Source organism: Boleophthalmus pectinirostris, unplaced genomic scaffold, assembly GCF_026225935.1.
Source record: "Boleophthalmus pectinirostris isolate CB_2022bp ecotype Guang Dong unplaced genomic scaffold, ASM2622593v1 HiC_scaffold_2, whole genome shotgun sequence".
Lineage (NCBI taxonomy): Eukaryota > Metazoa > Chordata > Actinopteri > Gobiiformes > Gobiidae > Boleophthalmus > Boleophthalmus pectinirostris.
In genome coordinates, this window is record NW_026571152.1 from 22,695,742 (window position 1) to 22,711,360 (window position 15,619).

Here is a 15,619-nt window from a genome sequence, read left to right on the forward strand (position 1 = left end):
TGTCGAGCATCTCTAATAAAGCGGAAAGAGTAAAAAATCTGCTGCAGGGGAAAAGACTAGACAATGATATTGGTCCATTCCTTTCAAAACCAGTGACAATTTAAGTTAGAAAATACCTGAGGAAGCAGCAGAAATCACAAAAAACTAATTTTAAGAAAATGACATTTAATTCAGAATTTCATATACATGATGCAAGACAAAAATAATACAGGTCCATGTGGGGACAATTGAGTTTATTTCATGATACACAGCCTACATTATCATAAATAAACAGACCACAAATCCTTACCCACATAACCCATGTTGTCTGTCCATTTTGCTGAGAGCTGCCTGTTGTGAAATTTTGTTAAATCTGGCTTCTGCGTGTATTGCATATTGCCTTCACATGTTTTCCTAAGATGTGCTATAAAAACCTTTACATTTACTTTCAAAAAATATCAAAATGAATTAGTCCCACCCCCACCTTTCACATTCAGTGATTATTTTCTCTGTTTACTAAAAACATTTAACTTGGCAGATCTGCCATATATGGACAAATGCAGTCAGTTTAATGGGCTACGTGGGTGCACTGCATTGGCCAGTCCTGCACTAAGACATGGAGGACCGAAGGATCAGAAACATAATTATAAAAACACAAATATAATGATGAAAAAGCACAACCAAGCACAAAAACCCAAAGCATGTAAACTCAAATGGTTACTATGGCAGAACTGAAAGAAATCTGTGATCGGACACTGAAGCTTCCGAATAAGAAATTGTCAAATTCACCTCAGCAAATCACCTGGAAAGCATTTTGTTAAAAACTTGCTCAGTCCTGCTTTTAAAATTGATACAATAAAAGTACAGTATATTATCTATCTTAAATCATCATTTGAAAAAGTGATTAAATACAATAAGAGTGACCAGATTACAAATTATAAAAAAAAAGCCCATGATTCAAGCAGTGAGTGAAAATGAATGTATAACTTTCTTCATGTGGCAATGTGACCTGGCTCCACCTCTCCTTCCAGCACAGAGCACATCAAGAGATTTAACCTGAGCACCATAGAAATCGGTTACTACCAACAGAGCAAATGGTTAAATTTGCACAAAAACATTTACGGCGGAGTTAGTAGAAGCAAAGTATGTGCTTGAAATGGGAGGGCATCTTAAGTGCTTGCATTTATCCAGGCACTTCACCATCCAAAAACACGCAAGTATGAAAAACTACAGTATGACTTTCAAAAATACAATCATGCATGGATAAAGTGGCCTTCCCAAATCAGCTCACATTTCTACATACACGGTTAATGCTCACAAAGACAAACAATTTCACAGGTTAAAAAACGCCATAAAATGAGTCACTTCGGATGGGGTCACCCAGAAGCTACTGCTGAATCCCTCCAATTGTCAGGAGGAGAGACTGAATTGAGGAGAGGAGATAAGAGTTTTTAAATCTGTGTCTTTTGTCCAACCATGATGGTGAAATTAAGAAAGAAGTATGCCGAGTTTGTTGTTTGGGTTGTGATGCGCTGTTGCTAACAATGGACATGAGGGCGCTGCTGGTTTTCACTCTGCAGGCTGCTCCACTGCGGCTGGGGCCTCTCCTCCACCAATGCCCAGGTAAGTGGCAGTGCTTTCCATCGCCCCTTGGAGAGGGACCAGGACGCTGTCCACAAGACCTTTGAGGGCCTCAATGTGACTGGCATCCACCTTCTGGTAAGCATAGTAGAGACCAATGACGATGGCAATGAGCAAGAGGAGCTTGAGGAGTGTAGACAGGAAGCCTCGTGAAGCAGGTGGTGCGGCCGAAGAGCTGCCCGCTTTCAGACACTCTGTACGGCTCTCGGAGAGGATTGTGGTCTGAACACGGGACTCGTCCAGCCAATACTCACTGGGCTTCAGAGGCCGGCCTGCTGCACCACGAATCGGACGCCGGCAGGTTGCACTATAAAAATACAAAAAACACCTATCAACTTTTCATTGGACACATTTAAAAAACTACTGTTCTACACCGCATAAAGTGAAACATAAAAATCATCTCTAAACGATGATCTAAATGGTAAAAATCTCAAATGGGCTGTTGTTTGACAAACACACAATAATGAATAAGGTATAAACTACAATGTTTACCTCATTCCAGTTGGTGAACTTATTTCATTTGCAAGAATATCTTCAACCGCACTCTCTGCAGACTTTTTCTTCGGTGTTTCCTCTGTAACTGTAATTTCCTCCACTATCTGCCAGGACACAAAAAGTATGAGTTGAGAATTGACGTTTTTTTTTTTTTACCGTTTATTGTGACTTATGGGACTTACTTTAGCTTGTCGTCTGCTGCTGGTGCGGACAGTGGTGGGGGTCTTTCCTCTGCTGCGCACAGGTTTCTCCACAACAGGAACCGGTTCTGGCTCAGGGGCAGCAAGCACCTCTGAGTATAAACAAAAAGCAATTATTTAATTCATTAATTACAAACAACATGCAGCATGCCATTTTTGGTCAAAATACATTATATTATTCAGTGTTTGTTTTTTGCTTTGCAATAACTGAAATTCTTGTGTTTGGATCTGACATACAATATATTTTTGTGAAATGCTATACGTGCTAATACTTTTCATCAACACACATTGCATTTAGTGTGGTATGTCTGGACTTGGTTATTCTCCAATTATCTTGAAACCCCATTATTACATTAAGACTAACTGCCATGTGTCCACAAAGGCTCTAACTCCTGGGTGTAGTGCTGGTGTGGCAGTACATAGCATAAGCTCACCGTCCTCCTTGTCACTGTACTGGTCAGAGTTGGTGTTGCCATTCTGGTTACTATCAACCTTTGGGAGGGTTGTGACCTCTGCAGTGGCCTCGGGCTCAGGTGGCGGCTGGTCCAAAATCTTCTGCAACTTCTTCTCATACACTTTACGGGTGGAAGCTACAGTAAAGTAGATAAAGGATCAAGTTTACTGACTTTAAATATAAACAATGACATTAGTCTAGTAAACAGAGAATAAATAATATATCAACATAACAATTTACAATTTATCATATAATGTATTATCTACACATTCACTAGATATGCTGTCATGTATAATTGACCAAAGTTTGTAATCATTTTTGTTGCATTTTTTTCAGTACATAACATGTGTTCACATCGAAACATAACGTGACCATTGACTTCTAGGAGTGAAAGTCTGTCTTAATCCCTGCAGAAACTTACCCACAATGGGTCCGGATTCCACCCCGTGCTTGGCCAGCTGTTGTTTTAAATCTTCGTCTGTGAGTTCTGTCACTTCCACTTCTTCTGTACGAGGCTTGTCAGTCTTCTTTGTGGCTTTCTGAAGAACAACAATGTCACATAGTTGAGAAGTAAAGCTGATTAAGTCGTTAAGTGATTTAAAGCAATAGAGATTTTTGCGTAGTCACGAGATATGCATCACAAGTAAAACTAACTTAAGTGAATAAAATACACTTACTCTTCCTGAGCGACTTTTATTAGTGACCACGGGTGCAGGTAACTCTTCGTCGCTGGAGAAAGTGTCTGTAGGAGGACTTTTCTTATTGTTGAGGATGGTTAAGTTCTTCAGATACAGCTGAACATACACTTCTTTCTTGTGCTCGCCGCTCGGAAGTGGCACATTGTTCGCCGTAAGCTCGGTTTTGAGCTTTTCTTTAGTTAAAGTCGACGGATCTTCCAGAAACTCTGCCATGCTGAACTTCCTCTATTTGCACTGAGCTATTTTCTTTTTGCCGCCCAAAGCTAACGTGAATTGAATGGCTCACCCTGCAGCTACAAACAACAACACGACTAACGTGACCGAATAGCGCTGTTGTCAAACAAGGCTGGCGCCCACCACCGCCGTTTTAGCTAGCAACACAAAAAGCGATTTAGCAAAGTCAATTTAGATTGTTAGCCGAACAATTCTACAAGAGCAAGGGGGTTCTTAATTTTCTGGATCTTGTGCATGCGTCCGAAAACAGCGAAGCGATGAAAAAAATCGGAAATACTTAATTGTAATTTGACTGAATTAGCTTAGCATCCAACCGGTCCACTTGCCGACGTCTGTCCGCGGTCGAAGAAGGCCAAAAAACAACACGCCACGCTATTGGACAGAAGAGCGCAGCATCGAGGATTCTGATTGGCTGCTATGAATGGCCTCTCAGTAGCCACCGCCACAAAGAAACAGCAGGCTCATTCAAAACAACTGAACACCGAAACTGAAAACAACATTTCAACAAATAAACCTTTTTCCATTTCTAAGCATTACCATTTGCAGTAATGTTTATTTAGGTGTGAGCTAAATAGCACACATAAGATACAATTCTTAGTAAGATACAAAGAAAAAAAAAAACTCCGATATCCTTCCGTACTTTTTGCAAAATTTAACATCATTCGTGTGTACCATTGCCACCAAAAAAATATATATATATTTTCGTTGGACTGTATTACATAACTACACGAACCAAGTCTTGTGATTTTAAAATGGTGACAGAAGATGGCAGCAGCACCTATAGCAACAAAAGCTCTGATTACTTTCACCCATACATCTACGCTTTCACCTGCTTTCAGTGTATGGCTTTAATAGTATGCCTAATTACCAAATGCCGATATGCATTTGGTTGCATAATTTGAATAACCAATTAGGCCTACAGCTCTAACAAAAGTATTTTGGTACGTAGATATGTTTATGTATTCTGCTGCCTCATTGCCCACTAGAGTGTAAAAATTAATTCACTATTTTAATTTAAGTTTGTAAAGCAGCATGCTTAAAAGTATGTCTACTATTGAATAATTTATTTATTTATTTATAGGTCTTGTTGCAACACTTGTTTAGCTTATGCAGGAAGTAGGAACACTGGCCTTCATTCAATTGCATACTCTATACACCTGTCTGTTTTGGCTCGGGACTGCTGTCATTGGTCGGTACACTTATGCGGGACAGTGGTGTGTGGGACCGTGCCGGGCCAGCCCACCTGTCCTTCAGACCAGCCTCTGGGGGTTTCTGGGGTGCCGCTGCAAAATGAAGGCAATTGATCCCCACCTAAGCCCCAAACCACACTAAACACTGCACTTGAAGCTTAGTTCAACTTTTCCATAGTGGATTTGCCAATAGAGTGTAAGCATACAAAGTTTAGCCCTTGAGAAACACCTCTTAAGCTTTCTTTGTATGTAATTTATACAGAAAATAAGACATGGGCCAAGAAACATAGAGAGAGCCTCTTTAAGAATAACAGTCATGGCCTCTGAAAAATGATCAAAGTCCACCATTTAATCGTCAACATTCCTATTTTCAGAATGAGTCATTTAACAAGGACATGCTACACCTTATGTGGCCCAGGTGGTTGAACTGACAACAGGTTTTGACAGATGATTGTAAAATAGATCCTTCGAACAAATGAAACATCTGGCAGAAACATGGCTAAAAACTATTTACGGGAACATAACGCCTGTGTGAAAATGTCTTTACTGCTGTCATATTAAGGAGAAATGACAAGAAGGAATGACTCTGAATAATAAATCAATTAACAAACCTATAAGTTGGGAGTGTTTAGAGAAAAATGATTGTGAAGAAAAACCTATAGAGTAATGTTCTAAAAGTGGATTGGACAGTGTAAATTTAAAACATGCTCTACTTGGTTTAGAGTTTGTCTTGGATTTAAGGCCTTTTCTGAATCCCACTTGAGCCAACCACAGGAGTAAGTTAGGAAAAGTCAACCTTCACCACCCAAAGAACGTCTGATCCAATTGCACTGACACAACAAAATAAGCACTTGCAAAATTAATCAAAGTAATAAATAATCTGCATTGTAATCACAACCATGTCAGATCTTTTATTAAAGAGGACATATTATGCTATTTGTAGTGTACTTTAACTTAACTATAACATACATGGATCTTTATTTTACACTTTGTTCATTGTAAACTGCAATATTGATCAAAAACAGCTTCATAATTGGGTCTATTGACTTGCTGTTCAAAACAGCAGAACTGACAGGCCACTTATTTCACTGTGGCAAGTTAAATTCAGTTAAACATTTTTATTGTTGAAAATTTTTTATTTTCAACCCTACATGTATGACCCTGAGTCTGAATTACAAAGAAGTAGGCAGAGATAGTGCATAGGTGAAAACAGTTGTGCAGGACAATACAGGATAACTTAAAAATGCATGAATCACTCAAAATACAAATTTGAGTAAGGTAAGGATGAGGCAACATGTTGAGCTCATAAAAGCTGATTTTAAATATGACTTTCTAAGCCAAAATGTTGAATTTATGATAGAGAAAAATTACATGTTTTGCAGAACTAAACACAAAAATCTCCCAGTGCTCAAGGGTATTCGTGTCCATTAGTAAATTAATTAAACCAATGGCCAGAACGCTTTTCAGTCCAAAGTGGAGGGAAGGATGCGGGCAGTAAGAAGTGGTGTTTTAACTCATTTTGTGTGTCCTGGCTCATGCACAACCATTTAGTAGTACTCACACAGTATATTTTCATCTGTTGACAATCCAAACTGCACTAAAAGGACACAGAGCTGGTTGTAGACATTTCTGTCAAGAGGAGAAATGAGACTCCCTCCTTGGCCCGTTGTTGATGCCCATTTGGCCAGTACACTGTTTGTATCATGGTCCTCCTCCATGTTATTTGTATTACTACTATGATTTGGGCTTTTCCCGTTTTATTTGGCTGTTGAATACAAAGCCACACTTAACTGTGCCCTTGTTGAACTTGGGGCAAAGATTACTGTGTGTTAACGTCTAGGCAGTAAAATGAAGTATTTCTATTGAGGCTCCACTGAGGCACACATGCGGATGCCATATTGGATTCATTGTAGGAAAACGTTATGCTGGCCATTCGTCTCTGAAGCATGCAAGGCAATGACATAACGGGATCAACATAAATTTTATCTGTTGGAACCACTTAGTCTTAATGTACTCTTTGGAGAGGCTATTGGCGACTGCTGCACTCATGCACTTTATAGTAAAAGGCATTTCCAGTGAATAGTGGCGGATGGGGAATTTAGCATATTCTAATGTTAAGCACTTTTATTACTTGTGTGAAGGATTCAAAATTATATAACTGAGGTCAACAGGTTGGAGCAGCACAATTAAAACCAAATGTAACATTCTACCCTACCACTAAAGAAAATATTTGAGATCAGATCTAAACCAGGTCTAAAATGGGACTATTATAGATCCAAATAGTGCTACACTAGTTTTAAACAAGAACTGACACAGAGGACAAAAGTGCTCTAAATTTTGTTACAGTAATAGGGAGAATGACAAAAAAAAGTATATATATATATATATATATATATATATATATATATATATATATATATATATATATATATATATATATATATATATATATATATGTATACACACATATACTTTTTCGTATGTATGTATGTATGTATATTTAGAGCAACCTGTCCACAATTTGAGCCAAACACAATCACACACATTGCCAAAATAAAGCATGGATTCAAAGCTCCCACATGCAAAAACATAGCTTCCTCATCATAAGACCTTCAGGAATTTGTCACTCAATCCTCCACCACTGACACAATAAAGTCGTGTCAATGAATTTGTAAACTTTCAGAAGTCCTTGGATTTGGTCAGGGTCCATCAGCACTTAGCCCGCACACCGCCTCACTGGACAGCGGGTGGCTCATTGTGAATTGCCAGGACAACCTTACACAGGTGACTGCCAGACTCTTGAGTTAACAGGAAAGAAATATTTCCGTGCTTAACTTGGCCAGCAAACTCAACAGACCTTGCTCTGCTTAGTGCCGTAACAGTGTGGCAAGAGCCAGTACTCCCTCAAAGCGTCCTGTGATGTGTTGGTGACACTGCAGTGCACCGCGACTGTTTCCTGTCTCTGCCGGATGCCTGAGTCCTGAGCTCACTGGGCCTTTCACTCAAGCGAGTCGCAGTTTGGGAGGGTCAGCAGTAAACGAACCTAATGAATGAGAAGTAGAGAATCAACAGAGGTTCTCATACCAGCAAAGAGCCAGAACAAGAGGCACGCCAACAGTGTATAGTGGATTTAATTGAAAATTGAAGTAGAGCTCTGCCAAAAACAATAGAGCACCAAAAAGAAAAAAGAGTGGATTTAATCAAAGCTGACAATAACATAGCCTACTTCTTTGGGAAACAAAGTGTGTGGAGCAAAGATGAACTGAAAAGATATGTTGGACATACCATGTAATGTCACCCTTGATATACAGTGTTATGTGGTATCTGCGTACAGGGCTACCGTTGATGAATGTTTCAAAAGCTGTTTTGGAGATGTTCTTCATCTGGGTAGTTCAGATATTTCAGGGAATAGGTCTTCTCAGAAAACTCTGATTATATACTACTTTCTTCATGCTCAACTCCACTGCTTTTGGCCTGCCTTTGTTTTGTCAGTGAACCATGTGGAAAGAGCACTTGTCATTGTGTTAACTAACTTTCCAAGAGGGAGTCTTGATGCTAACACTCTTGTAGCTACGCCTCATATTTCGGCGTGAAAAAACACTAGGGGCCTATCGGTGCTCTGAAGCCTCCCAGAGAGGTCCATCCGTGCCAGCGGTGACGGATGCCAGTGCCAAAGTCTGGAGGCTTTGGCTCTTTTCTCGCTCCCTGGATTCCAATACCAATGTATCCAGCGGAGATACAATAATTTGACACCTCTAAAGCAGCTAGATGCTCGAGCATGACAACTGCCGTTTGGTTATACTGAATGCAATAAAAATAAATTAAAGTCAGCAACATCTAAATTGTATTTTTTATCCATACATTTCTGATCCTCTCTACCCCCTCTGGTTTCCTTTATCCCTCTCTTTCCTGTGAGGGTTTTAAAGTACACTTTGTGGTAACTTTGCAAAGTTACCAATTTTTTTTTCTGTGCTCGTTCACACTGAATAAAGGCTTGTTTCTCTGTGGCTGCTTGTTAAGACTTCAAGGACAGCTCCCTCCATCTGGCATTAAGTATTCCCGGTGCCAGTGTCGAGTTAACTGACACTCCTGCACTTAAACTAAATGGCAGTGAACAGTCATCTCCCATGAGGTACTCACCTTGGAAAAATCACCCAGCTCCCTCATCTCCAATCATCATAGAGGTGCATACTCACCACCCACTGAATGAAAGACCCGGTCATGAAAAGAGGGATTGTTTCACTGTTCGGGCATACACGGGGCAAATGAAAACATGTAATACGAAGGCTATGTCCTGTGCTGGATTTACACAAGTTCAATGAGTCGTTGAGAAGTAGGAAGAAAAGAATGGCGCACAAATAGAAAAATACATCGTCAGCAGGTTTCATCAATGAACCATCTCAATTAAGACAGAACCAGGCCCCAGTTCCATAATTAAAAAGATATGGTTCAGCTACATCACAAACCTACTCTTAACATCACTGAAATGACTTTTGCTCCCTATTCTCTAAATCTTTGTTTGGATGACTGAGGGTATTCACAGAGAGGCCACCACAGTTTGTTAGTTTTATGTCAAGTTAGCTCGCTCTGGGTGAGTTAGTTGTTCAGTAGTTGTTTTTAAATAGCAAATATTTAACATAGTTAGGCATAACTTATAAATGAAACCACATTTTATGAAAATATAGACAAAATTGTATATATTGTTTCTCCTTTAAACATTATTGGGGCTAATTAAATGGCTGCAAACAGCTGTGTGTAATACTTTGTTTAGCTAGAGACCCACATGAATTAACACTGAGGCAAAACTTGTTTTTATACAAGCTTGGAGGCTTTACAAAATTCCACACCAGTGCAGCACTGTAGGACCTCTGTACTCCAGGTAATTACCAAGTCTCCCATTAGATTTCCCAGGACCATATTTCTAATTTTACCAGATCTCTTGGCTGTCCTTCAGAGACTGTTTCCATTTTAAGCTGTTGAAACCTACACGTCCAGTGCAGGTGAGTTGAGGGCAGTGACAAGCACCTTTGAAATCCCAGGAGAGCAGCATCACAAACAAACTCTTATTTAATACACAATACACACCTTTACAGCTCTACAAGACTGAAGAAGTTTTTCAGTACAAAACTAAATTTAGGTCAACCCGGTGGGAGGCGGCAGGTTGTACAGAGCAGCAAAGATGAACCCCAGGTTGACTGAAGGTGGTCTGCGTTTCTCTTATGCACTGGCTCTTATGTAAACACAACAGTCCTGCGGTTAGCAACAAGATGGCAAGGCACGAAAGACTTCACTGTGAGGCTAGGTTGTCTTCTCTGGCCCTCTCCATCTTCAAATCTTCCTGGTTACAGAGGCCTGAGAATACAAGTGTGAGAAGCAAGGTTCTAAGGGGTACCAGATAGTACCTACTGTAAAAAAAAAAAAGTCTGCAATTCTACTTATAATAATAAAAAAGTATACTGATGTTTTTTTTTTTTTAACAACCTGTCACTGGTAATTGTGCCAGGAATGTTGGTATGAATCTGGAATTGTTTGAAATCTGTATATTCAATCAACAGAGGAATCGTTTCAACAATATGGCATTAATCATCAGGATCATATCCAATAAAGTGCCAGATTAATCAACACAAAGAGACCACTGACAGACTCTATCCACAGGAAAGAAATAAGGGGTACCAGCTTTCCCTTTATCCATTGAGCTCTGTTCCTCCTATAAACACAGATCACAATATGGGGAGCCTCAGTGGCTACCTGTGTAGACCACAGGGGTGGCGAATAGCACGACTGTGGCTTTCTGAGCGTCTTAGCGCTCTGAGCAGGAGGATTTACGGTAACTCTCCAACAACCGTTCACAGCTTGGACTCTTGGCAAGGCTTCCATATTGTCCCTGGCTGAGCATCAAAACCACTGTACCTGGGGCCCAGAGTACCTACAGAAAACCCTAGGATATTTAAATGATAAATCAACGACATTTAGTGGCTGAACAGAAAATATTGGCATTGCTGTGGATATCAATTTTAATTTTAATTCACAGTGAGAGCACATACTGGGTGGCTTGATTGACCGTGGATCGACTTCCAGTTTAATTGCTGTTCTCCTCTGTAGTGTAAGGATAGGGTAAGCTCTCCTGCAAATTCAGCACAGGTGCAATACTATAGCACGACACGCAGTGCACAGGGGGAACAATAGCCAGTAGGGCTGATATAGAATATCAACTATTATTTGAAGAACATTGAGTAAGTTATCTTTAAGTTTGGTGTAACTTACTTTGATTATGCCTACATCAGCAAGCTGCTTCCAGCACCTCTGGTTTTGATTGAGAAGAAAACTGTTCTTTCAGATTTCTGTGATAAAAACGTATGGCCAGTATGTCTCACAAAGGCATTATATAATATGACATAATCAAAATGGATTGATTCACCTTTTTGTTTTTTTGTTTTTTATTTGGCAATGCCATTCTATTTGATAAAAAAAAATCTGTTTGTCATTATATCTCCAACATCTAGGTCTAAACATTCTAAGTCTTTCATAATCACTGGTATCACATTGGCACAGGGCATATAAGGTACTTTCATTACTTTGTTGATTGGACTGGATTTCAGGTCTCTGAGAGGATGCTTTGAGCCAAATTCACCAAGTGCCACCCAGGCACATAGCTAATATTAGGGGAAGACTGATTACAGCGCTACTATTAGAGTCTGGATTTTTGCGACCAAAGTAGGAACGCCCTCAACACCTCTCTTTGGTCTCCATGCCCTGGCTCTTTCGATGGCACACAACATGATATTAAGAGGAGCCAGAGCAAACATGCCAAGGCGGACCACAGGGCTACTCACAGCCCATGCACATTCTTCTGAGGCTGAAACCTGATGCGATCCTATTTTTCAGCAGCTTGTCAGACCCTTCAGAGATGTAAACTCAGAGGAAAAACTGTTGTCACCTTCGTATGGCGCTTGCCTTCTTTGACTGACAAATGACAACCTCAGTGCGTGGGTTGGGGATGTGTGCTGGCAGCTACCTCAGGCATGGAAGTGGTAGACTTACATCAACAGCAGACAATATATGAAATCAATTCATAGGTAAAGCACTGGACATGGAACTGTGGTAAAGCTGTAAGTGCAGTAACCACATGCTTTAAAGCATAAGTGCAACACGTAAAACTATAACTGAAATGACAGGCTAATGACTCTCTCTCTCTCTCTCTCTCTCTCACTCATATATATATATATATATATATATATATATATATATATATATATATATATATATATATATATATATATATATATATATATATATATATATATATTATTTATTTATTTATTTTTTTTACTTTTTACAAAATCCAAAATTAAACTAATACCACATATAAATACTTGGACAGACCTTTTGGAGTTCAGTACTATGTAACTGTGGTTGTCACCACACTATAATGACAGCTCCACCCTCGATGTACCCACTGTGAGGGGACAGGGAAGAGGAAGTCTTTCAGTCACCCAGGACATACTTCATTCAGTAGGAATGGGACTACACTTTGATTGACAGGGCTCAGTGTGAATGAAGGCACTTTGTAAATCAATGTGTGAAGAACGATGTCAAGTAAGAATTTTGTTCAGGAGTATCATCTGATGTCTGAAGCTCAACTGGGATGGGCCAATGGGCCTGGTTAGTATGAGGATAGTAGACCACTGAGAATAAGAGGTTTGTGGTGGGACACTAGTCTAGTGCATACTATTGTTGTGTCCTTAGGCAAGACACCACCCACCAGACTTATGTGGTGTGTACGGGAATAATTTGTAGTGGACGGAGGGACCAATGACGCACATTGACAACCTTACTTCAGCCAGTCTACCCCAGGGCAGATGTGACTACAATAGTAGCTTACCACCCCTTGGCGTGGAGTGAATGAATAATGCAATGCAGTGACTATAAGAAACTATGGATTTTAGGTGTGGGGGAGAGACCAGTTAGTCTGTAATAGACAACTATTTTTCATGCTTGTCTGTACTTAGTCTGTAGACCACATAAAACATTCCTCGATCAATCATTTTTTTGACGAACATTTGAAACTATTTAATGCTCTAGGAAACATAACCACTTTATCATTAAAATATACTTCTATAAATTTTCATTTCTGAGGCCACTTTCCCAAGGTTTAGGGACAAAATGAATTAGCAAACAACATCTCAGAAGTTAGAATCCAATTCCACTTTATAAAATGAATTACCCCTAACCACAAAGAAAACAAAAGATGGCAAGTTTATTTTCCTGTGGTGAGACCATTTCAACAGAGCCATTATTAACTTACACCGTCTTCAAAGTCACCTCAATCAAGGCCTTCAAGCCCCACTGAGAGAGGGCATATTACAGCACTGTGTAATGCACTTTCACATTACAATTAGTGAAACTTTTTGTGTATTTTGCTTAAGGCAGGAAGGAACATCGCTTCAGGGTTTCGTGCAGTAAACCTGGCGAGCACATTGAATTCCAAGCTTTTTTATATGCATTTAATTTATCTTTATATTCAAATGTTGATTTAATGATTAAATCTCATCTGATTTGTTCATTGCAGTCATAATTTCCTTGAAAACAAGAAAGAAACAAAAAACAGATTTCAGTAAAGAGGCAGTTTGTGTTTGTTTGTATGTGCCTCCAAAGGGCTGTAAGTGGCCAGTGTGTGGTCAGACACGCAGCACTGCTCTTGGCTCCTGACCACTGCTGGCATTCATTGCATCTGTACAGAAACAGCTGGAGGCAAAGCCAACATCGTCCCGCTCAGCAGCGACAGATTCCATGACTTTCCATAGCCCCATGTCGCCATGCCAACAGGACCTGGCAACACGTGCATGTCCCGATCTGCATTCTGCACACCTGGCCCACCAAGAGTCCAGACTCTCCTCCCCTGTCACTGTGTGATGAACAGGTCATTTACAACTCAAGTGTTTGTGTGTTTTTAAGAGTTATGGGCCCAGCTAAAGAAAACACAGCCCACTGGACCTCCTGTGTGTTGCTCTAATCAAACCGAGCTGAGAACCTTCACACTGCACAGTTACACATGAATTAGTCCACATGGAAACCTAGCAAAGGACATGACAACATAAAGTGAAAATAACTAACTTTATGTTGCTCAATTAATAAAGAGCTTGTCTTATAGTACATTTGAGGTTTGAGATGTATCAATTTGTGGTAGTGTAGACACTGAACATCTATGCATCTGAAAATCTTTTTTACCTTCTATGTATTTTAAATGTAACTATATAATAAAGTTGAAAACCTGATATTTTAAGTGCTAAAATTCAGATTTCACTTTGTGTATCTTGGAAAATCTTTTCAAAAAGAAGCCAAATTTGCAATGGAGAATGCACTGTGAGCTTTTTGGTACTTTGGAGGAATTATTACAACTTTGTCGGCGCCACCCATGATATCTAAGTCTAGCGGTACAGCAAACACAGCCTCACACATGAAGGGTGGAGCAAGGCTTCTGGAAGCAGAGAAAACATGATTTGTGTATGGATGTCCAGCATGTGAACAGCTTGATGGATGGAGGACTAGAGAACACAGGCAAATACTTATTAGTGTATAAAGAAGTTGCAGACTGCCAGCTAAGAGGGATGCGTGGGCATGTCCTCTCTGGTAAGTGATCAGGTGTTTGACTGTCTGGTAGGAAGGAAGTCCTTATTAATGTTGAAGAGAAGGCCATGGCTCAGCAACCTCAGGCATGCTCGCCCACACACACTAATGTACTGCTACGTCCAAGTAGCACAGACCTGTGCCCATGGAGCTTCATTACTGTATGAGGACACAAGTCCAGTTAAGACATATTATCAACATCTTTGAACCACTATTTATTCTGGTCTTTAAAAATACATTACAATACATGATAGGTTTAGTTTAGTTCAGTATAACTGGATAAAAGATCTGTAGTGAAGATGTTTCACCACTCATTAACATGGGACACAGCCTTATATTGGTCTGAAGGGAGGAGTTAGTTAGTTTCAATGTAGTTAGTGCCTCCTAACACTAAACCAGAACTGAAGAAGCCAGTTGTCCATTTGACAGAATAGAATTTTCTTCTACTATGGAATTTACCTGGATGATTGATGGATTACACATATCTTAGTTCAGTTTAGTTTAATTAAATTAATCTTGGGGAAAGAAGGAATCTGATTGGTCTGATATTGATATTCATAATTTACGGACAAAACAGCAAAACAAAAACAGCACGATAATGTAGAGTAGTTCAAAATGAAACTTTTAAGATTAAAATTATGAGACTGGCAGCAGTACTTACTGAGAAAGGGGAAACAATTATTCAATAGAAGTGAATTTGGAACATGTCAGCTACAGGGTTAATGCTGTACAATATACAGTCTAATCTATACAATCTTTGTTTTTAACCCATCATTTCTCTAAATACTAGTATGCAGTTAAACATATAACTTTGTGAAACAATCACACCTAAGCAGCCACTTTTCTCCCATTATAAACACTGGGTTTACACCAGTATTTGCACCCTGTAATCCTGGTTTACATTTAAGCTTTGCACTCCTTGGAGAAACTTTAATATAAACATATTAGGCTTGCCTCAGTGTTTCCAAAGCAGCTAACACAAGACATCTAAGAGAACAGGATCTGACCCTGAAATAGTGACACACACAAGTCTAATAAAACAAACACAGCTAATTTCCTCTTGCTCATATGGGACAAAGAAAGCACAAGTTTATACTTGTG

General features: G+C 39.6%; 1 protein-coding gene across 1 annotated transcript; it reads right to left on the reverse strand.

Moving 5' to 3' along the window:
* Positions 1 to 216: 216 nt before the first annotated feature.
* Positions 217 to 4,055, reverse strand: tmpob (thymopoietin b). Its single transcript, XM_020934900.2, has 6 exons — positions 3,447 to 4,055; positions 3,191 to 3,308; positions 2,750 to 2,905; positions 2,298 to 2,407; positions 2,113 to 2,219; positions 217 to 1,927 (listed from the first exon to the last, which is right to left on the reverse strand). The coding sequence occupies exons 1-6, from the start codon at positions 3,678 to 3,680 to the stop codon at positions 1,549 to 1,551; spliced, it is 1,104 nt and encodes a 367-aa protein (XP_020790559.2). The 5' UTR covers positions 3,681 to 4,055; the 3' UTR covers positions 217 to 1,548.
* Positions 4,056 to 15,619: the final 11,564 nt, after the last annotated feature.